The sequence below is a fragment of the Balaenoptera physalus genome, assembly GCF_965194825.1.
Source record: "Balaenoptera physalus genome assembly, chromosome: 1".
Lineage (NCBI taxonomy): Eukaryota > Metazoa > Chordata > Mammalia > Artiodactyla > Balaenopteridae > Balaenoptera > Balaenoptera physalus.
The window spans coordinates 110,832,206-110,856,935 of record NC_138882.1 but is presented as its reverse complement, the minus strand read 5'-3'; the positions used below and the strand labels follow the sequence as shown (position 1 = coordinate 110,856,935).

The 24,730-nt window shown below is 34.3% G+C and overlaps 1 protein-coding gene across 2 annotated transcripts in view; it reads right to left on the bottom strand.

The window, feature by feature from the left end:
* Positions 1-24,730, bottom strand: part of DPYD (dihydropyrimidine dehydrogenase) — an 807,615-nt gene that overhangs the window by 141,408 nt on the left and 641,477 nt on the right. For both annotated transcript variants that reach the window (XM_082476697.1, XM_082476698.1), the window contains exon 19: positions 1,296-1,438. In XM_082476697.1, the coding sequence (XP_082332823.1) occupies positions 1,296-1,438 (143 nt within the window). The remainder of the gene's footprint in view (positions 1-1,295; positions 1,439-24,730) is intronic.

Below are 24,730 nucleotides of genomic sequence, written 5' to 3'. Positions count from 1 at the left end.
AGTTTTCTGTCTCACTAGGCTGCCCTTTCCTGGTTCTCTGGCTAGAAAGAGTACGGGTTTTTTTGTCTGCACCTGTTGTTTCTGGGTTGCTGGCTTCTTTGGCTCCAAGTCTGGGATATATGAGGCAAAAAGAAAACCCAGGAAATTCTCCACTGTGTTGTGCCTTGGGCCCTGAGATTCCTAGCCAGGCTGCCTTCTCCCCACCTTTCAGAGTCTCTTTATGTTCGTTCTAGATATATAAAGGTTTTTAATTGTACTTACTCAGAAGCATAGGGAAAAGTACACCTACTCCATCTTCCTGGAAGCAGAAGTCCTCCTCCATTAGCATTTTGATATATGTTATTTCCAATTTATATTTCATAACAGGATGTTAATTCCGATTGTTAAATTGGCAACACAAGACACTGCACTCCACTTTCTTGCCACAGAATATAAGTGATGCTACAGACTCTGCTCCCCAGTTACCATCAGTGTTAGGTAGTAAGCAGCCGTATTAAAGTGGGATTTACCTCAGCGGTCACAGTCTAGTCCTCATATGAAAAATTCTACCTGGGTCATGTCAGACCATCCAAACCTGCATATCTGGTCCCTGAGAGAAATGCCTATGCTATAAAGTGCTGAGGCACTGTACTGCATCTATGCTGAATAACATTATAATATAAAAAGCAAGTGTATAAATAATAAACAATTTAGTAATTTCTAAGTTATTTGTAGAGGGCTAATAAGAGTATGATGTACTACATCTCAAAGTATCACTTTATGAAGACAATGGATGATTTTCCCTCAGCTTTGTACCACAAGAAGGTAAACAACCAATTTATTTCTATATTTTGAAAGCTGTGATTTCTTTGCTTTGGCTACCAGGAAGTTCAGAGTCAAGTTTGTTAATGCCTCCAGTACCATATGGCATAGATTTTGTGTATTGGCCTTGCCCTTGACTTCTTTTATTTTTCAATCAAGATTTTACTTTTACCCAGAGTTCCTCATATATTTGGTTTTTATCCAGTAGTACAGTATGCATTTTGGAACGTGATCTCATTTATTTTAGAAACATACAGGTGAACAAATACGTTAAAAAAAAAAATAGAGGGTTTGTAAGCCCTCAAAAGGACAGGAAATGAACCTCCGGTTTGTTCTCAACTCATAATAGAAATTTAATGAGTGCCACCCTTTTGATCCTGCAAGGCCTCTTTCTCAAGAGACCCTATGTGACAAGAACATACTTGTTGTCACATAATTTTCACTTTATTTGTTAGACGGAGTTTTGTGAAGGGACAGACAAACACAAGTACTACCTGGAGGACCGAAGCACCACTGTGGAGAAACTGAAGACCACTTTCAGCTGAGTCAATTCCACCAGTGGCCAAAATGGGAAATCCAGGCAAAGCGTGAGCAATGGTGGTCACAGCTCTCAAAGCAATAGGTCTGATGGCTGTGCCTACAGAAAATGAGGATGATCAATGGTTAGTATATTGACCACTTGAGCATATTGCCTTATAATAACTATCATGTGATGCCAGTGTTGTACTAGACAAAATTCAATTTTATCTCTACTTAAGATATATACGTATGTAAGATACAAGCATTGCTATGTTTGAAAGTATGTTAATTTGTAAATGGATGTGTACTTACTTTAAGGACTTTGATGCTATTATTGCATGCAGGCATGTTATGCAAGTGGGTATAACAACTCTAGAACTCTCACATAAAATACATACATATCACAATTTGATATACAGTAATGTGTAAAAGATGGTATGGAACACTTGAGCATCTGTTTTAAAAAGAACAAGGAATAGCAGATTTTGTAAAAGAAAAACAATCACATACAGTGCATAAATAGACATACAGCTCTGTTATGTTTCCGCGAAGTATAAAGCAGCTGGTGTGAATAGAGATACTGCAAAAACAAGCAAGGTGCTGATGAACTTGCAGATTCCATATTTCATTTTACATGTATTTCCCAAAATCTGATAGTGATTTTACTCAAATATAGTGAGCCTAATCTAATTTTTCATACATTAGAAAATTTTAATCAAGTTAAAGAGAATTTACTAGAATTCAGTAATTAGAGTATGTGTTTGAGTTTGTATACATTATTTAACCAAACATTACCAATACATTATTTGCTAATTGTAATAAAGGTTGTATGGATGGACAGAACACTCTGAGGTCATTTTTTACATGATTACACTGTATAAGGCTGCTTAGACTCTCAAGGGTTAACCCAATCGGGAGTAAATTAATGCTCTCATAACATAGTAATATAATTTGATATTTCTGATGTACACTCATAAGTCAATGGTCCTTTAAAGGCATTTTCTGAAGTAAAAATAGTTCCTTTTGTGCAACAATGTGGCATTGCCTCAAATAAGGGCTCCACAAACAACAAAACAAGCAAAGGGTAAAATAAGCCTCATGTGGTGAGTACTTTGGCATCTCCTCCACCACCACAAGCATCCTTACCAGCATTCTCAATATGTATTCATTAGTGCTCCTATTAAGGAAGCACAAAGAGCTTTCATTAAAATCGGTGGTTTTCTTTTTATCCTGTTCATTTCAGATGAAACTAAATTTATGTGTAACTAATGCTTTAGCACTCAACACCAAAAATGTTTGTGGAAATGTCTCCTTGGCGCTCCCACACCTAAAAAATCTTCCTCTAGATAGTGGAGTTTCTTAGTCAAGAATATTCAATACTGACATTTCAGGATTCCATAACTGACATTTAAATACAAGGTAGTAAGTTAGGGCAAATTAGAAACTGAACGTCAAGATTCTATTTCTATTTCAAAATATTTATCAGTGACTTCTTCTTAGTCTATATGTTTTAACCATAAAAAAGATTAACATAGTGGACAGGAGAATGCATGGAAAGAATACACACACACATATTTATAGAAACCTATCTTTAGCTATACTAAAAAGAAATTCAAGAGTAAAAGTTAGAGGAAAGCATTTTTAAGGGAAGTTGTAACTTAAATAAACCTTTTAGACAGACATACAGCTATCTTGGCATAATATAACTGATACGTTCCATATATGCTAAGTTGATGGCTCCTTTACACACATGCTACTTTGAAGTAATAAAGAAATACTGGGATTCTTTTTTTTTCTTATTTAGTTGACCCTGGAGAGTAAAGGAAATTTTTGCTAAGCAGATAAATAATTTATTTCTAACTGCACTGTTAGAAGACTATCATTAACATTAAGGGGTAAAATTTCAAAGTGGTACACAGGGATTTGGCCACATATTCCAATTGATATTAATGGACATCAAATGGCAAAATCCCAGAACACAGCTTTGAAAATTTAACCAGTTACATTTAAAGGGCAACATTATTACACAGGTGTTAAAAAACATCAGCAAATGCTCAGTGGCATTTGAAGATGTTCAATTAGGTCAACAAGACATTTTCTATTTGATGTTTTTCTTCTTTTTTAAAACTTTTCTAATTTACCTAATGAACACGAAAACCTTTCAAACTAATAAAGGTATCTTTTCTAAAATTAAGAGTAATTATGTTCTCTGAGGAAATGGGATCCAAAAATGAAGAAATGGATCCTTCTGTTGCTGGGTAATAGTAAATTCAGTTTTAATTTCCATTATAAATTCCATTTGATTGGTTTTCTTTATAACTCAATTGATTTAGTATGAAATATAAGCTACCTGTTCTCAGCATTTTTATGGGGAATAGATTTTAAAAATGACTTTTATTCGCCATGAAAGGTTTTTGGAAGGAAACTGAAGGTATGTAAAAGGATCTTTCTAAATTGTTATACAGAAATTTCTTTTTAGTTTTAAAGTGACAGAAATGAAAAAATAATAGATTCAATATAAAAATAAAACTTTTGGTGTGAAAGAAATACATATATCAATACCATACGAGATTGTACATATGTTAATTAAAATGCATACAGATTTCCAGAATCACAGTTATTGAGATAAGAATTTTTAAAACTTTGTCACTGCTACAGTAATTAATGATTTTAGACCAAAGACCAGGGAGAAAGAAGCCAGTTGAGAAGCTCAAGGAATTAAAAGTGGACTCCATCCTAAAGGAAACAACAAGGTTTAAATCAAAAAAATGAAATCCTATAAGCTTAAATTAATTAATAGGCAACGTGCAATTTAAATTAAGCCTTCATCTACATGGGGTAACCAGATGAAGCTGATGGGAAATTAATTAGATCAAGCCTTTCTGTTTCAACAGTGTGGGAGGTGCCAATGAAAGTCAGCCATTCTGAATCCCCACATTTTGAAACAAGCTGCAGGTTCAAACAAACAAAAAGTGAACTAGACCTTTGAGTTCCAACATTGCTGTGAAGAGTCCTGATTTGTACTAAACTTTTTTCCCCCTAGCGGAAAACCTGGGGGACTAGAATGAACTTTTGGTATCTAATCAATCTAGGCCCTCCATATAGTCACATCCTAAAATGCAAATCAGTATGTTGAATTCATAGATCTTTGATAAACTTCACATTACATTTGATTGATTCATGATCTAGAAGAACATTTCAGTAAGCCAGAGATGTTGAATTCAAAGGTAACCAATCTGAATTTGATGATTTTTTTTTCTTAAGAAAATACTTTAATTGCAATTTCAAAAATGCTACCGTTAGTAGTAGTATTACATATTGATATGCAAGTAAGAATTAATGTATTATGACTTAGGTTCCTTACTCAGGCCTCATTTATCCATTCATCTGTTCATCTGTCTATTCAAGAAATATTAAGCACCTGTGCCTTCTTTTAAAAAAGAGGTAATTGTAACTGAATTGGAGAAGCTTAAAAGACAATCTCAGCTAATCAGTTTATGTTGTAACCATATTGTCACCCAGGGTGGATACCCAAAACACCAGTCTCAATGATCTTAGGAGGTAGTTTCAAGGTAAATAATATGAGTTCAGTTATTCATTCTGTACACATCCCATTAGGAAAACTCCACATTCATTTAAACATCATATATTTTATAATTACTATTAATATAAATTCTAGAAAGAAGGGAATTTGAGGATGAATTAGTTACATCAGAGAGACAACAGGGCCAACTGCTTAGGTTCAAATTCTAGCTCCACTATTTACAAGCTCTGTAATCTTGTGAAAATTTCTTAATCTTTTCATCTATAAAATAATAAAATTATACAACTTCATAGAGCTGTTTTGAGGATTAAATTATTTAATATATATAAAGGGCTAGCACATAATAAAGATTATACAGATGTTTGCTATTATAACCTGTACTACCTAGGAGGACAATTGATTTCAGAGGGAGCATTTATTTAGTTTACTTTGTGCCTTTTATGCTGTTGCTGTGTGCTTAGTAATGCAAAGAAACCTTTTTTTTTTTTTATTGGAGACAAGATCATGATGCCTAGGATGATGAAACTTTATAACCTCTGCTCCCTTAGAAGAACTACACATCTCCCTCTCCCTTTTCCCCTCTCCAGCACCTTTCATTTAGTGGTGTCATAATGTTGGTAGGATTAACTGACTCCAAAGCTAAAAATCTCAAAGGCAGACATCCATATATTTAAGATTTTATTTTGAGAATCAAAAGGTCCATGCACTAAATCAATATGCAAGACTTTTAATGACAACATCAGAAGTTGAGTTTATTGGTGAGAAGGAGGCAGAGCTTTACTTAGCATGACTAAATCCTTGAAGAGAAAAGACATTTTTAATGGGCAAGATAGTGTGGAACATATGCTAATTTTGGATAACTGAAATTTTGAATAATTGAGTTTAATTCTGTTTGTTTTTTCCTTAATCATTTGACTCCTAAGACAGCTACTGTTACAGAGTTAATTGTTAAAGCTAAGTCCACAATAAACTCCCTGATAATGGCTCTAGCTGGCAATAAAACAGAATTGGGTTATAATACTCACTCATGCTCACTGTGTATACAAAAAGAAAATGTAGTTTTAATTTGCTTACATTAATTAAAATATAATGAATTAAGTGGATAACAAATTCCTTAGAAATTGAACTTTGACTGTCTAATTGTTAACAGTTTTAACATCACCCAGAAGAAAGAAAATATTAGCAAATCAAGAATTTCAAGGATTTAGGAGTTGAGAGATTGATTTTTATAAAATAAACATAAATCAAGCACCAAAAATTTATCCTTTAAAACAACTTTAAAATATTAATGAACTTAACATACTGATAAATATGTAAAGCACAGCTATTTAAAAATACATCTTTACACATGGATTAAAGTTCCCTGAGAAAATTACCATAATTCAACTAGAAACTGAAGTACTACAAGGATACAGGGTTATATCAAGAGATATGAAATCTAAAGAGGAGAAATGGGAGAAAAAAAACCAATTATTTTACATTGTTATTTTAGGTTTACTGAAAAAGCTAAAAATTTTCTTATGAAAATGTTTTAATTTTTGTTGAATATTTCAAGATATTTTTTCTGAGTCTTCATATCTTTATAGCTGTTTATCTGCTTCATAACATATTCAATATATTCATAGTCAATTCATATTCAATAATTTGGTACCTAGCATGTGCCAGGCATTTTATTTCAAAGCAATAGAATTAATACTATTTACCAGAGAAGGGGCCATTTTCCTTTCTGAGCATCTGTTCTTGGAGTGATTTCCATAGCCTGACACGGAGACTGGGGCTTCATACAGTATGTGATTTAACCCTTAGAGTGCTGTGCAGGTACATGCTATCATCTCTGTTTCGTATGTGAAGAAATGGAAGTTCAAGCTGAATAAAACGTGTTTTATGCCACAGTTTAAACACCAAGTCTCTGTGACTATCAGAGTCCATACTTTTCAGCTGCTACTGAGAAACGACAGTGCAGCAATGATGACGAGGATCACTTGCACGTTGTCTTTGCCTAAGAAAACCAGTATCAGTATCGTCTGTGGTCTAACGCTCAGAGCACAGGTTCTAAAGTCCAACCAATTAGGTGTAAGTCTTTGCTCTATTACTTTACACAATTGTGACTCTGAGCAAGCTCCTTAGTTAGCTTCCTAGAACATCAGTTTTCCCTATCTGTGAAACAGGGACATCAAGAACAATAATATCATAGTAACTTGGGGACTATTACATGATACAATTTGTGGAAAGCACTCGGCACAGGGCCTGGTTCATAGTATATATAAGCTAATATTACTATCAAAGCCAGAGAAAATTGATCAGAAAAATAAGCATTCACTATAAACATGTGAGGATAAACACTTAATACTTAAGGGGTGTTAATTAATCTCCTAGATATTAAATTTGGAGATCCTAAGTCATTTCATTTCTAAAAATTATAGTTTGAGTCTATGATTGTAAATGCATATATTTGTGTGAATAACTCTTTATTAGATTTATAATGCAATTGCAATATCTAAATGTATATGTCTTATCTAGAAACTCTATTTTGAGAAATCTAATCCATTAGTGCATAGACATAAAGTTACATGTACAAAGATGTTCCTTGAAATATTGTTTCTTATAGCAAAACAGTGAAAACAACCTAAATAATCACTAGCAGTTATGCTAGTAAATAAATTATAGTTCATCCATGTATGTATGATATCACAGGAAACCTTTAAAACTGACGTGGAAATATCTCTAGGATATGATGTTATGTGTTAAATGACAAGTAGCAGAATAACACATAGGGTGTAGTCCCATTTTAGGTAAAAAATGTATGATTACATTTAGTATGTGGTCATGTAAATGCATAGAATGTTGAGTTTTAAACTGCTAATAGTTATTTCTGGGGAACAGGTTGAAGAGGCACTTTCAAGTTTGATATCTATACGTCCATATTATTTAATTCTTTTAGTTAAGAAAGTGTTTATGATTCACTTCTGCAATGAAAAGTGACTATTTTTTATAATGCTTCTAAAACAATACAGGAATAGGCATTTTCAGATTCTGTGCTGTGAAACATTTATATATGGGATGTGCAATGATTCTACCCTCTGTACACTCAGAAGAGCACATTTGGTTCTATATCCAATATTTTAAGTAAAATATTAACAAATTTAGAATATATCCAAAACAGGGTGAATAGAATGATCTCTCTCTCTCTCTCTTCCTCTCATTCTCCCCGCCCTGCTACACACACATATACACATACACACACATAACGGGATGGACCCAGAGATGGAAAAAGCCTATGAAAAGTTTTGTTTGGAATCAAAGGGTAAGCAAAACCAGTAATTTCAGTATGTCAGTTTTCTGAAGTAGTTTAGGATATGGTGATTTAGAAGAGCACAGAAAAGCAAGAAAGTGTTTCACACATATCAAATTAAGGATGTTGAGTTATGTTACTAGTGTATGAAACTTTAATTTTAACATTATCTGCCAAAATAAACTTTATTCCCCATAACTTAAAATGCATATGTATATATATATGTATATATAATATACATATATTATATATAAATAGTTTATTATGTACAGTTAATTCCACTGTTATGGTGCAATAAGATTGATTTTGAAATAACAATTTTTAAAAATAATATGTGTGTGTATATAAAATGACTGAATGTAATCCCAATAGTTGTCTTCAAATATTTAAGGGATAACCATAAAGAAAGGCTTCATTTATGTTTTCCTCAAAAGATAACTAGAAGAAATGGTTAAGCACACACTACTGGTTTTCTTATTGTTATTTTTATCATTAATTTGTTGTAAATTCAGCAACAGAAGTAGCTACATTTGGATGCCCATATCCCTTAAACCTAAATGGATATTTGGCAGGTAGTGGCAGGTAGGATACAATAAAAAAGACCTCTGTACAATAGAAAATATTGGATTAGATGATCTCTTCCAATTCAAAATTACAGGATAATATGAAGTTTGTCATGGTATTTTAAGGAGCAATTTTATATGCTCTGTGGTTTCCCAGTAGATACCAGTGATGAAGTTAACTGATAAAAGGATTAAGTATGAGTTAAAGTGAAATTTTAACATGCAATACATTCATTATAGAGACTCCTCTTTTGAGTGCTTTCTAATTGCCAGGTGTTTTCCTAAGTGTTTTTTCATGCATTGTCTCAGTGACATTACTTTAGGTATTTTTTTGTCCTCATATTTTTAGATATGTAAATGAGATCATAAGAAATAAATATCTCACCCTCAAGATCACTCAGTTAGACAGTGTGGGTCCAGTATTTGAATCTAGGTCTACCTGACTCCTAATACCATGCTCTTAACCACAATACTATATTTCTTCCCTATTTTAATTGTTTGCATATTGATTAAGTTATAGAGAGAGGAGTTAATAATTTTTATAAATAATAAAGATATGTTGTCCACGTATGAGAAAACCAAGAATACTGGCATTATATTAATTGTTGGCTAGTAACTAGATAGAAACGATAGTAGTTAGTAATTGGTATAACTAGAGAGACCATATGACCTGGTTTGCCCAGGAGAGTTCCAGTTTATCACACCTATATTTATTTATAATCACATGATGTAATTATAAACAGCATCCTCTTTCACTCTAAAAGTAACCTAGTTTGGTTAATCAATTATAATGATAATTGTATCTAGGAATTATAGGACAAAGATAATTATGGAAGCAAAATGAAAGTTGATTTAGAACAAAACCATAATCTATGAAAAACTTAGAAACTAACTACACCTTCCAAGACTCAAAAGATGGCATGAAGAGATAAGTTTCCTTGAATTTGTTACTAGAGGGAAAAATATATGGCATTCATATGTGATATCTAGGCATAATTAGTCTATATGTTCTTTCTGTTTTCAACCTGTAGGTGGCCACCACAAGCTACACTTATTAAACAACTCATTAGTAGCATTTTCAATACTGTCATCTTCAGATAATTAGCAATTTATTTAAATAACCAATTTCTGTAGAAATAATTGCCATGAAATGCCCTGAACCTACTTTTTCATAAACTATAATAAAAGTGTTAAGATAATCCCTGACATTTGCAAATGCCATTAGTTCACCTTTCCTTTTGATAGTGCTATGGCATTATGTTTAAACAATTACCCGATAACACAGCAGTTTAATGAAACAGTACAGTAAGCACATTCTTCAATATGGCCAGCGAGGACATTCGGATTTAGAAAGAAATCCAGACATGTTAACATAGAGGAAAGACACACAGACAAAAGAAAAAGGATTACTGAAATAAGTACATTATTGCTATTTCCAACTTGGTTTAGTTTTCATAGTAGATGCTACAACACGTGTACTCTCTTTGGAAACAAGAATGGAGAGTTTTGTAAATTGATTCATGTAATTGGATGGTGTCAATTAAAATCATATGAATCTATGAATATGTAAAATATACTCATCATATTATTTGTTCAGTAACCTCCACACACAAGAAACAAGCAGGGAATTTTTCTTACTCTCATTTTTCATGTATTTGTGTTTTTACTTACAAAATGGTATAAATTTTCAAAGTAGAGTCATCAAGGAAAAACTATAAATGGCTTTTACATCTCAGATGGTATTTAGCATTTAAAATGGACCAGGGTTCTAATCTCAGTTTCTTCCTTGTTATTCGGCTCCCTATTTTAAGATCTATTGATGAGGGCTCATAGTGTGTTTCTGAGTTACCAGAGATAAAACTCTCTGAGACTGTCACAATTTTTAAGCTGTTGGTCTTCAGATTGGAATTGACATATACACACTCCTATATATAAAATAGATAATTAATAAGGACCTACTGTATAGCACAGGGAACCCTACTCAATACTCCATAATGGCCTATACGGGAAAAGAATTTTAAAAAGAGTGGATATATGTATACGAATAACTGATTCACTTTGTTATACACCTGAAACTAACACAACATTGCAATTCAACTATACCCTAATAAAAATTTTTAAAAAAACAACAACTAGAATTCAAAAGCAATGACAATATCATTTTACGGCTAAAAGGAAATAATGCTGAGAACCTACTGAATACCAGGTGCTCTGCTAAGTTACTTACACATTATTTATATCCTCACAGGTCACATATGCATTATCCTCCTTGTACAGATGAAGAAATTCAGGCTCAAAAAAGTTAAACAGCATATGTATATAAGAAAGGCAGGGTTGTGTAGTAAAATAACACATTACAGCAATAAAACAATTAGTTCACAATGTGACCATAAAATTCATTGAGGGGTTTGAATTTGAGGGCTTTTCTCTATTTCCAGATTACCATATGCCTCAGTCCCCCCCTTATAAGTACTTCTGGCAGTACTGTAAGCTTATAAATATAATGAATTTACCTATTAATATATGACTCTTTAAAAAATACACATATCTCTTTAGAGAAGAGATTCTGAACCATGACAGACTTAGCAAACTTGGTGTATAAATATTTCTCATGAGATTTTGCCTAAGGATGTTCAGGGCAAATGTCATCATACCACATAAAAATCTCACAGTCTATGTGTATTCAAAAATGGTTATTCGAAGAGGAGAAAGCGAAAGATTAAAATGACGATGATAATGTTGATGACCAGAACTAGGCTTTGCTCTTGGAGAACCCAGGACAATTAGAAGGGGGCATTTTTCTGAAGACATAAAAAATAACAAAAAATTTCCCACATCCACTAGGATCATATTATCTCTTTCTTTGCAAAGCCATGATTTCTTTCCTCTCTGAAATTCTGTACTCTGTTTACACTGTGGGTGGTTCCATGGTCAGGGTGTCCATGGTAGCACTTGCCCTACTGTCCAACTATTCCTTTTATTCTCATTCTCTTTTTCACTTTACAGTGAATTACATGTGTAAATCTCTGGGCCTTGTGATAAGGCTGCATTCCACAGAGTCTGCTGAAACCCAGGTTGTACAGCAAGCACTGAGGTTTTGTTCTCTCCTCTGGACTGGACATCTCTCACAGATATTAATGGGCTTTAACAATTTTTTTATTGAAGTATAGTTGATTTACAGTATTATATTAGTTTCAGGTGTACAGCACAGTGATTCGGTACTTTTACTGATTTTAGTCCATTAAAAGTTATCAGAAGAGAATCGGTTAATTTCCTGTGCTATACAATACGTCCTTGTTACTTACCTATTTTATACACAGTAGTTTGTATCTCTTAATCCCATACCCCTATTTTGCCCCTCTCCCCATCAGTAACTACTAATTTGTTTTCTATATCTGTGAGTCTGTTTCTGTTGTGCATATACATTCATTTGCATATACATTCGAGATATAAGTGATATATAATAGTTGTCTTTCTCTGTCTGACTTATTTCAGTAAGTATAATATTCTCTAGCTCCAACCACGTTGCTGCAAATGGCAGAATTTCATTCTTTCTTACGGCTGAGTAGTATTCCATTGTGTATAACTCACGTTCTTTATCCATTCATCTCTTGATGGGCACTTGGGTTGCTTCCATATGTTGGCTATTATAGATAGTGCTGCTATGAACATGGGGTGCATGTATCGTTTTGAATTAGTGTTTTCATTTTCTTCAGATGTGTACTCAGGAGTGAAATTGCTGGATCATACTGTAGTCCTATTTTTAGTTTTTTGAAGAACCTTCATACTGTTTTCCATAGTGGTCGCACCGATTTACATTCCCACCAACAGTTACAAGGGTTCCCTTTTCTTCACATCCTCTCCAACATTTGTTATTGGGTAGACTTTTTGATGACAGCATTCTGACAGGTGTTAAAAGATATTAATGTGGACGAGGACATCTCCAGGTGGACTCGATCAGAACTCTCTGAGTACCAATGCTCTCTGTAAACTGACCAGGCACTTAGGAAAGTAGGGGCTCTACTCATTAATATTTGCTCTACTGATTAGTAATTGCTCTCTCAGTTAGTTGACAATAAAATTTCTTCCTAAATTACAATAAGGTAAAAAAATGAGAAATCATTTTTAGTCAAAAGTATTGCTTGTACCCAGCACTATGTCAGTTACTTAAAGGTACTTCCTCTCAGCAAGCTTATGAGACTAGTAGATGTGATGAAAACATGGGCAATGCATGTCCACATCCTGATTATGTGGAGCAAACTAAAGAATTTCTGAAACTCAAAGGATAGGACGATCCAGGAGACTGAAGTGGTTCAGGAAGGCTTTGTGGGAGATGCAGGATGTCAACTGGGCTCTCAAAAGATGGATAGGTAGGTGTGGGGTTGAGAACTAGGATATTTCAAATTCTGGCAGGGGTTGGGGACAAGGTGAGCAAAACTGCAGATACACTAATGAACAATTCATGTTTGTGAGACACTTAATATTAATAGCAAAACTAAAGCAGCCTCTCAGGTTGGGATATGGTATACGACTCATTTGGGTGGGGAGAGGTGTTCCCTGGTGAGCAGAGGGACAGCCCCTCCCCCACCCCCCCGCTATCATCATAAATTTCTGTATGATATTTAATTTAAAAAAGTGATTTTTAAAATATTGACCTGGCATAAGAATCCTTCAATTCTTATGAATTTCAACAGCGTCTGAACAAAAGATATAATATAATGAAAGAAGTCCAGATTTATTTCATTGTTAATAAAAAATATTTCTCCGAGGGAACTAAACAGAATATATAGTCTATGTACATGTCCCTGGCTATAGCCTTTATATAGATCATGAGGATCTTTTCAGTCTGATTTAAAAAGTAATAGGATTTTTATCAGTCAGAAGAGACAAAGGTTACAATTAAAATAGTAAGATTCCTCTTTCTACAATGTAGAGACCTTACGTAATGGAAGAGCGTACAAGTTCCGCTCCATTCAACCATTCAACAACTGTCACCGGTATCGCACATTTTTATTTTCATAAATGCATTTATACTCTTAACAAACATCATAAATATTGCAGAAATCTGCAGCAAGCATAAAATAGAGCACGTGATCGAGCAATTAGGAAAGGGAAAACAATTTAACATTACATTACTTCAGATAAGATCTTCCAAAGTATTACCTAGAGGAGCTCTCATACTATACTAGACATTGGGGATGTGCATCACTCTGGTAACCTCTTCTACCATGCCAGAGGGCAGCTAGGGGCCTAAAACTGGTCATCTAGTCTCAACATGTGCCTATCCATGTGGCCCCTGATATTTTAGGGCTTTGGACTATAAGCAAGGATGCTCCTCAGGCAAGTGGGGAGTTAGAAACCAGCAGCTACTTGGATAACCATATAGTGGGAAAGAACATCTATTGGACCTAAATAGAACCAGGTAAAAGCAAATAAAATAATCTATGTAAAGCAGGTAGCAGAGTGACAAGCACATATTAAGTGCTTAAAGCAGTACCATCACAACAGATTTTAAAAACAATAAAAATATAAGGGAATACTGTGAACAACTTTATGCAATAAATTCAACAACTGAAATGAAATGGACAAATTCCAAGCAAAACACAGCTAACCAAAACTGACAACAAAAAACAGAAAGTCAAAATAAAAAACAACCCCATAACTATCACCAAAATTGAATTCATCATCATCATCATAATAAAAAACATTTGTACCAAGCAAACTGCAGGCCCAGATGGCTTCACTGGTAAATTCTATCAAGCTTAAGGAAGAAATAATACCAATCTTACACAAACTCTTGCAGAAGATAGAACAAGAAGGAACAATTCGCAACTCATTTTATGAGGCCAGTATAATTCTGATACCAAAACCCAGCAAATACACTAAAAGAAAATAAAACTATAGGCCAATATCCTTCATTAATATAGACCCAAATATCTTTAATAAAATTCTGGTAAACTCTCTTTGAAGAAACTGATAAGCTGATTCAAAAATTTATATAAAAATATAAACTAGAATAACTAAAACAACTGTGAAAAAGAAAACAGAATTCAAGGATGCTATTTCATTTCAGGACTTGCCATAAATCTACAGGATCAAGATAACAGTATAAAAATATAGAACAGGATGGAATCCAGAAATAGTCCCTACATATAAAGTCAATTGATTTTTGACCAAGTCACTAAGTTAGTTCAGTGGGGGAAAGAAAAATCATTTTAACAAATTGTGCTGGAACAACTGGATATTTGTAAGAAAAAGGGGAAAAAAAGAACCTTAGTTGCTATCTTACTTCATACAAAAATTTTTAAAGATTCAGAATGGACTGAGGACCTAAATGTAAAACCTGAAACTATAAAGTTTCTAGGAGAAAAACATAGGAGAATATCTCTGTAGTCTGGAGTTAAGCAAGATTTTTTGGAAAGAATATTAAAAGCACTTACTAAAGACAACCCTCAGAATGGGAAAAAATATTTGCAAATGAAGCAACGGACAAAAAATTAATCTCCAAAATACACAAACAGCTCATGCAGCTCAATATCAAAAAAACAAACAACCCAATCCAAAAATGGGCAGAAAACCTAAATAGACATTTCTCCAAAGAAGACATACAGATTGCCAACAAACACATGACAGGATGCTCAATATCACTAATCATTAGAGAAATGCAAATCAAACTACAATGAGGTATCACCTCACACCAGTCAGAATGGCTATCATCAAAAAATCTACAAACAATAAATGCTGGAGAGGGTGTGGAGAAAAGGGAACCCTCTTGCATTGTTGGTGGGAATGTAAATTGATACAGCCACTATGGAGAACAGTATGGAGATTCCTTAAACAACTAAAGATAGAACTACCATATGACCCAGGAATACCACTACTGGGCATATACCCTGAGAAAACCATAATTCAAAAAGACACATGCACCCCAATGTTCATAGCAGCACGATTTACAATAGCCAGGTCATGGAAGCAACCTAGATGTCCATCGACCGATGAATGGATAAAGAAGATGTGGCACATATATACAATGGAATATTACTCAGCCATAAAAAGAAACAAAATTGAGTTATTTGTAGTGAGGTGTATAGACCTAGAGTATGTTAGACAGAGTGAAGTAAGTCAGAAAGAGAAAAACAAATACCGTATGCTAATACATATATATGGAATCTAAAAACAAAACAAAACAAAAAAAGGTTTGAACAACCTAGGGGCAGGACAGGAATAAAGATGCAGACGTAGAGAATGGATTTGAGGGCATGCGGAGGGGGCAGGGTAAGCTGGGATGAAGTGAGAGAGTGGCAGGGACATATATACACTACCAAATGTAAAATAGATAGCTAGTGGGAAGCAGCCACATAGCAGAGGGAGATCAGCTCAGTGCTTTGTGACCACCTAGAGGGGTGGGATAGGGAGGGTGGGAGGGAGACGCAAGAGGGAGGAGATATGGGGATATATGTATATGTATAGCTGATTCAGTTTGTTATAAAGCAGAAACTAACACACCATTGTAAAGCAAATATACTCCAATAAAGATGTTAAAAAAAATAAAATAAAAGCACTTACTAAATTTTAAAAAATTGATAAACTGGATTTTATAAGAAATCAATAAAGAAGCCAAAGTCTAGAAAAAATATATATTTATACACATAAATTTGAAAAAGAACTCATATCTAAAATGTATAAAGAGCTCCTATAAAACAATAATTACAAGATGAATCATAGCTAAAATAAGCAAAACTTGAGCAGACGTTTCAAAAAAGAAAACATATAAATGGGCAATCAGTACATAAAAAAGTACTCCACCTTAGGGAAATAAAATCAAAACCTTCGTAAGACTCCATTTCACACTTGTTAAAAAATAGGTAAAAATCAAGAAGGCTGATAACACCAAACGTTGACAAGAGTGTGGAACAAGTAGAACTCTCATATATTGCTAGTTGGAGTATAAAATGAGAAAATCACTTTGGATAATTGTTTGAAAATCTCTTTAAAAATTAAACATACATCTATCCTATGACTCAGCCATTTCATTCCTAGATTTTTGCCCAGGAGAAATGAAAACAAGACTACAAAAGTGTATGTACAAGAATGTTCACTGCAGCCTTACTTATAATAGCCCCAAACTGGAAACCACCCAAATGTCCTTCAACAAGAGAATGGATAAACAAATTGTGGTCAATTAATTTAGTGAAAATTATCATCAATAAAAAGGACTTGCCTACTGATACTGAAACAACACAGATGGTTATAAAAAATATTATGTTGAGTAAATGAGACCAAAGAGTAAACACACACACACACACACACACACACACACACACACACACACACACACACTCACAGTGGTAGGGGTGTGAGAAAGAGAGAGACAGAGATCACAGAGAGAGAGAATGAATAATTTCATTTATATGAACTTTAAGAATAGTCAATATCTATATATATCTACAGTGACATATATATATAATATGGTGAAGGAATTGACTGCCAAGCAGTCTTAAGAGAATTTTCTGGTATGAAAGAAATATACTCTATATTATTTCAAACTGTAGTTACTACAGATGTATACAATTGTCAGTGCTAATTTAGCTGAACACTTAATATCTGTGCATTGTACTGTATGTAAATACACTTCATTCAAAAAATAAAAAATATGTAAATACATATTAGAGGTAGCAAAAATGTCCATCTTAAAAGTAAGCATCTCCCAGTTGGATCCACATCTAAGAAATCTTTGATGGTCAGATCACTCAAAGACTTCATTTTATAAAATATGAGAGCATCTTCCCATTAGCGGGCAGAAACTACATCCAAGAGAAAGTGAATCTTATATTTTAAAGGTCAATAGGACTAAAGATCATATCTGCAGTACATCATGAACGAGAAATCCGGAGAACTACATGACCCATCAGAAGCACTTTTTATGATATTGTTGGCCTCTTCAATGCTTGTAATCTCCATGAAATTTTCTTGAAAGCAGTGCTTTTAAAGAAGCCATATATATCCCATATAAGCATGTACAGGAACATATACACACTGTCAGTGATAAATTACTGATTGTTAAGAATAAAGATAACATGGAGTATAAAAATGATGCAAATATAAAGACAGGTATTACAGCCAGACCCTAGATCTAAAGCACAGCCTCTGAATTAGCCAGGCATTGTAAGCACCGCTCCATGTAGGACACAGCTCCAGTAAGCTGCAAAGGCAATTTGGCCCTTTGCTGACTCTTGTACTAAGTTAAGACCCCAGAGCCAAATTTCAAAAATGTCATCAACTGATCACAAATATTGTTAACATATAATGAGAGTTTCTGTTTCTGCCCTTTATGCCCAAATTGCTGTTTGAGTATATCTTTACCTCTCCAAAACAAGAGAGTGAGCACTCAAGGGTGTTATTCCTATTAAAACCTTGTAATCATAAACTGATCTTCCCAGCCGAATCTTTAAAGAATATTTGGCTTATAGCTTATGTCAAGTCTATGATGGGTTTGCAATGAAAAAATCCTCTCCCTATTTGCTGCTTTTCCAATCTTTTATGTTTTCTGATGAAATTTCAGGCTCTTGTCAAATTGAGGTCGTTACTTTGTAGACTGGCAAGGCTATTTAGACTGAATTGGCAAGTGTGCAACCCCGGATGATTCAACTCGTTGCCAAATGGCATTTAGCTAACTTCTGCATGCATGAAAAGGAGACAGCCTATTATCAGGACCAACTTGGTGGAAAAAGGATATATAGTCAGTATCTAATGCACGTATCTAAGCAGAAATGGGATGCATATGTTTTTCCTCATTCATAGATGCTCATTCAGTTTATATTGTTGCCGTTAAGTGTTTCATCATCCAAATGCTTAAATTGTGCATAATGATTCCAAATAGCATTGGACCATTCTGAATTGGGCATTGGGCATCACAGATGTGCTAAATCCAGTTACAGTGGCATGGCTAGAATATGGTTTCCATGCCTCAAGGGGAGAGACTTTTTTAGTAACCTTTGCCAAAACTGCTATATATTGTTTTCTCAACAGAGTTCAGAGACTCTTTGTAATTGTGTAGAAACTGACAGAAATCATATAGGACTATACCAATCTTTCAAATCTTTTCAAGTATATCTGCAGTGGGTGTAAATAGGGCCAGCAGTCACAGTGTATTTCTCTTTTCTAACACTAATATTTGTTTTACTCTAGGCAATAAGAAAAAGGTGTGAGAAATGGCATGCTCACAGGCAGTAAGTGGCTTGGAAAAGGTTTCCTGTTTGCATTCTAGAAGATCATTTATTTATAAACTCCAAAATACAAATCATAAGACTCCCAGAGCTCTTATTTACTAAAAGCTAAATTGTTACAGGGCAGCTCTTGAAATTTGAAATTTTAAAATGGCAAACTATAAAAAGTTTCAAGAAAAAATAATATATGTCCCATATCTAGCACAAACTGAACTAGAGGAACATATTTGTGATTGCCAAAAAGGGCTAGCACTCTAAAGACTGTAGGCAAACAAAATGCTAACAAGTTTAATTATTCACAATGGCACATTTATGGAGAGTATAATGCCGCAATCAATAATTACAAGCCCACACAAACAGCATTGTAATAATTCTACAAGGCGTGTTGAGAAGTGAAATAATTTAGAATTTGAAATCAATAGCATTTATAGACATTGGAAAATGTCAAATGGAAAATGAATGCCAGTGCTTGTATTCTTTCTGGAGCATTCTCACTACTCAGATTTTAATTATTCCTTAAAAGATTTCCTAGTACCTAAAAGCAAAAGCAAACATTTGCCCTTTCATGTCTCAATTAACTCTTCCAACAGACTCAGATTTGTCGAGAGCTGTTTTATATACAGGAAAGTGACAAGTCCTCATGAGAACTAAGGTTTGTCCCAAGTTTTCTCCTTTAGTCTTTGTCCCTTTTGGCTTCTCTCCCTTATGACCTTCTCAGCCTCCAATCTCACTTTGTTCCCTTTGTTTCAATTCAAAAAACTCTTTGTTAGCATGTCAAAATAAAGGTTTTGGCACAAATGCTTTCTATCACAAGATATTACTTTGGTAAATTTGTAAATTAAAATGCTCCTTATAATTAAAAATAAAAGAAACTGTGTGAGGGGTATAGGGAAACTCTGGGTACTATCTTTTCAACTTTTCTTTAAACCCCAAATCATTTCAGAACAAAAAGTTTATTTTAAAAAATCCCTTATACAGCACTTGGATTCTTCCTGCTCTTACAAAAATATCAGTTTGTCTACATTATTTGGCAAAAACGAAGACACAAACTTGTGCATACTGGAAATAGTTTTTTAAAAACACAGTACTTATAGTTGTTTTTATTAATTGCCATTTCCTATTAAGAAATAATAGTAATAATATCTTTTATTGAACTGTCTACTATGTGCAAAGCACTCGATTAAGGCTTTTACTTAAATAGTTTCATTTAAATCTCAGAAAATCCTTAGGAGCTATTACTTTTGATGCTCAAAGTGGTTAAATACCCTGCCCTTGTAATAATAACTGAAAGATCTTAGTTTCCACCCAAATCTGTTGACTCCCAAATCAGTGCTGCTTTCCACATTGCCTCACTTCAAACAGTTAGCATTTGTGTGTACTTACGTTCATACTAATATGATTCCAGGCACTGTACTAGGTTACATATTTGTAAGAGTGCTCAAAAGTAACCCTGAAAACAAGTTGCTATTAGTCCTAAAAACAAAAGGAAACACCCTGACGTTTTCTAGTAAAAGCTGTTCTAGTTATGAAAGCATTTCATTGCCAACTCTAGTCTTCGCTGACACTTCCTCAGGTTACTAAAAAAAAAAAAAAAAAAAAAAAAAATCTATATTTAGCCATTTCTTTGTTAATGGATTGATGTCCAATCACCTTATGTATCACCAAATTACCTATCAACTGAAAAAGAAAAAGCAGAAAATTTAATTTCAGGTTACTCCAGAAACTATGGCAACCAGGCTGTTTGGCAGTCAAAGGGTGTAAAATCCAGATTAGATAGATGGATATATTTACATATTCACTTTTACATTAAACAGAGTGGATGACACATTCCTGTATAAAACCTATTATTTAAACACTTCAAGTGAAAAGTGTTAAAATAAATGGCTCATGACTTATGAAGTGTTAAAATAAACGTTTATTTCAACACTATACATGTCATAAGCCATTTATTTCAACACTTTCTACTTAAGAAAGCTCACCCAGACAAAAAGGAAAGATTTCCTTTGCTAAGATATGTCAAGAGGCCAAGACACAGAGGCTAAAATTGGAGTTTCAATGCTAGAGCTCTTGGTTTGGAGAGGCTAGACCAGAAGGTACGGTGGGAAGTTTGATGCTTCACACCTGGTAAAAGCTCTATGCTTGTGGTAAGCAACATCACCCACATTGACTTCATTTAGACATCACATTTATCTAAACCGATTTTGAGACTTCAAGGCATGCCTGAGCATCAAACTGCAAATGAAATGTACTGTTTGGTGGTATTTCTACAAAGAAAACATATGTTCTATTTCATGTCTCCACTAATTAGAAGAGTCTAATGTAACCCAAACTCCGCAGGAAACAAAGCTTCCAAGAATAAAGGCAGCGTTTCATAAGTATAATAAAGCTTATATAGCACTTCTTATATGCCATGCTCCATTCTAAGTGCTGTACAAATATCAACTAATGTAATCCTCACAACAATTTGGAGAGGTGGGTTCTCTTATTTCAGCCTTTTTTTTTTTTTTTTTTTTCCAGATGAGAAAATTGAGATACAAAGTGGTTGAGTAACCAATCCAAGAGAAACCAGTAAGTGGTGGCACCAGGATTTTACCCCAAGCAGTTAGCACCAGAGTCCCCACACTTCATCCCTGGGCTAGGCTGCTGCCTCTTAGAAATAGGATAGCAGACTATTTCGTGTTACGGTCTAGAAGTTATGTAAGCTTGAGAAGTTGTCCAGTTCATCAATTCATCTTCAGGCAGGGCCAACCTAAATAGGTGAAAATTTCTCCCCTTTGCAAATAAGACATATAAATACAAATAATTAATGATGTTTCTATAAGATATTAGTATTGACTGATGACTGATGATAGTTATGAATTCTTTCAGTTTTGCCTATTTTAAGATTTTATTTTCCTACAAAAGGTCAAACATCTATGGTTAAAATGAGAATGTCTGATAGTGACTAAGTTATTTCCCTCTAGGATGTTTCTATGGCCTCAAGGCAAAAATGCTGGCAAATGTTTCCATTTTCAAGCAAACCCAATAGCAGTAGACTTCATATTCTGAACATGTCTCTGGGGTCTCTTTTATAATGTCTCTAACCCCATTCACGAGGGCGCCACCCTCATCATTTAATCACCTCCCAAAGGCTCTACCTCCTAATACCATCACACTGGGGGTTGGGATTTCAACATATGGATTTTGGAAGGACACAAACCTTCAGTCCATAACACCAATCATTCCCTTTGACAATCTCAAGGCCAAAAATTGGTAAAAAGAAGTCAGGAGACAGAGGGCATTGTGACATATGAAGAACATACTTTTAACATACCACAATGGGGAAAAAAATTCTTAGAGAGATTATTATAGGGGTATCTGGCATTTCAAAAGAGAAAACTAAAGTGTAGAGAAATTATGAAATGTATTTCACAAAAAGAGGTGTAGGATTTTTTTTCAAATGACAATTTGGTTAATATTAAAATATATACCAATATGTTTAAAATCTCTATATTTGATATATTATTAGAATATAAACTAATACTTCAATAGTATAATTTTGATAACTATCATATATTGCATATACTAGATGAATGAGATCTATCTTTTCATAAAGAAACCTGATATTTAAGAATTATTATTGAGAACAAATTTTTTTTTTTACTACTGGGACTAAAATAAGGAATATATATATATATGTTGTCTGAGTGTGAATATCTTAACAGCTTTTCCTCAGTTTAAGAAAAGTTTCAGACCTTCAACCAGAAAACAAAGTTTAAATTAAAAATGAACTTTTATACAAATTTAAAGTATACATTTAAAGTATTCAAATATTTTCATCCATTAAATCACCAGACATTTCTTGAATGCTAACTATAAAGTAGCTATTACGTTTGGAGGTGGTGAAATAACATTAGCGTGTAATACATGCTAATGGCTCCAGAAAAACCTGAGCAAATGACCATGACAGCTCAGAGGAAGGTGCAGTAGTATACTTTGCTGGGTCATCTTTAAGATAATATGAGCTAAATCTTAAAGAAGAAGTGGCATTTTAGAAGACAGAGAAGGCAGGCAAAGGAATCACAGATAGAAAGAACTGCATGAGCAAAAGGTCAAAGATCTGGAAGTAATCGGAACATGAGATGTGTAAGTAACAAGGCCTAGAGTAAAGGATGGATTAGGAGGGACAGGAAGGGGACAAGTCTGAAAGGAGGGTGTGGCAGGTATCTCTGTGACCCACATCTCACCTCCTTAACCACCTCCAATTTCAACTGTTGCTGCCATGGACAGTTCCATGCCAGCTATTATTAACCCAAGAAGGCAGAGGCCCACTCTAAGTTCTGCTAGGCTTCTTTCTTCTTTGTGCCCCAGGGTTGCTGCTGACACAGCAGAAGCCCACCAGGTCTGCGCAACTGCATCCACAGAAGTGCCAAGCAGTTAAAATTCCCTGGACAGCTTTCAAGTAGGGGGTGATGGGCACCACTGGATAAATGCTTCGGCTTTCCATCCTTCAGGTGGAAAATTCAGCAAGACCCTCTGCCGTCTCTATACTTCTCAGGAGTTTGCAACTGTGATCTCAAAATAACACTCTTAATTGGCTTTTGCTTCTTCTTTGCCTTACTCTCTTTCCTCCTTAACGCCTGCTTCCTGAGATCAACTCCCAAATAAACAACCTGCATCCAAGTTTTTGTCTCGGGGTTAGCTTTCAGAAGAACTCAAACTAAGGCAGTGAGAGTTACAACAGGGCCAGTGTGTGAAGGGTCCTGTACTCCACTCAGCATTTTGGACTTTTTCTTACAGGAGCAGGAAAGCCTCTGCGAATTTTGAGCAGAGTGGTCACCAGATTAGACGGTATTTTAGAAGTTATAAATGGTAGTGGTGTTAAATAAGGATCAGAAGGAGATGAAAGTGAAAGTGAAGAGATTATTAAAAGGTCATTTAAGAATTAAGTCTGTTGGAGTAAAAAATGTAAGTCCCCAAAGATACTCTATACAGTAGCATCTGCTTTGTATAAAGTGCAAATCCAAGCAAAATTAAATATCATATTGCTTAGGTGTATTACACACACACACACACACACGATAAAATTAAAGAAAAAACAAGAACTTGGTAAACATAATGATAAAATTGAGGATGGTGGTTATCTCTGAGTGTGAGACAGGAGAACGGGATAGGGAAGAGCAGGTAAGTGCCGGTTATTGGCAACATTCTAGTTCTTACATTGGGTTAGTGGGATCATAGACTTATAATATTAATGAAATAATGAATTAATAAGTAAATAAGCAAATAGAAGAGTACCATTCATGGACCAATCATGATAGTGTTTTGTGACTGAAGACCCATTTTTGTGCATCCGAGATAATCCAAACAAATGAACCCCGAACTAGTGAGATTAAGCAATAAGTATATCTTTGTAGAAGAGTTCCACGAGGTTGTTTGCTGGTGAAAAAAATGTGGAATTAACTATTCTCCACATATTTAACTTCAGCTTTGAAAAAATCCATTGGAAGCTACTAAAAAAACTGTAACTACTAAAAATAATAGTAACTGCAGTGAAACGAAGTTACTTAAAGTGTACACTGCTCTCTGATTGGATAGTGGCTAAAACAGACATGATTTAAAAAAAAGAATTAAGTTCATCATCTGTAAGTTCAGGTCTTGGACTAAATCAAGGTTATAGAGACAGAAAATGAGGTAAAAGAGTTCTGTCACACTCAAGAGATGGACCATATTGTACCTTGTGATTAATTAGATATACAGAATAAGAGGCTGGGAGGTTAATGTTATTAACTATGATAATTTTTAG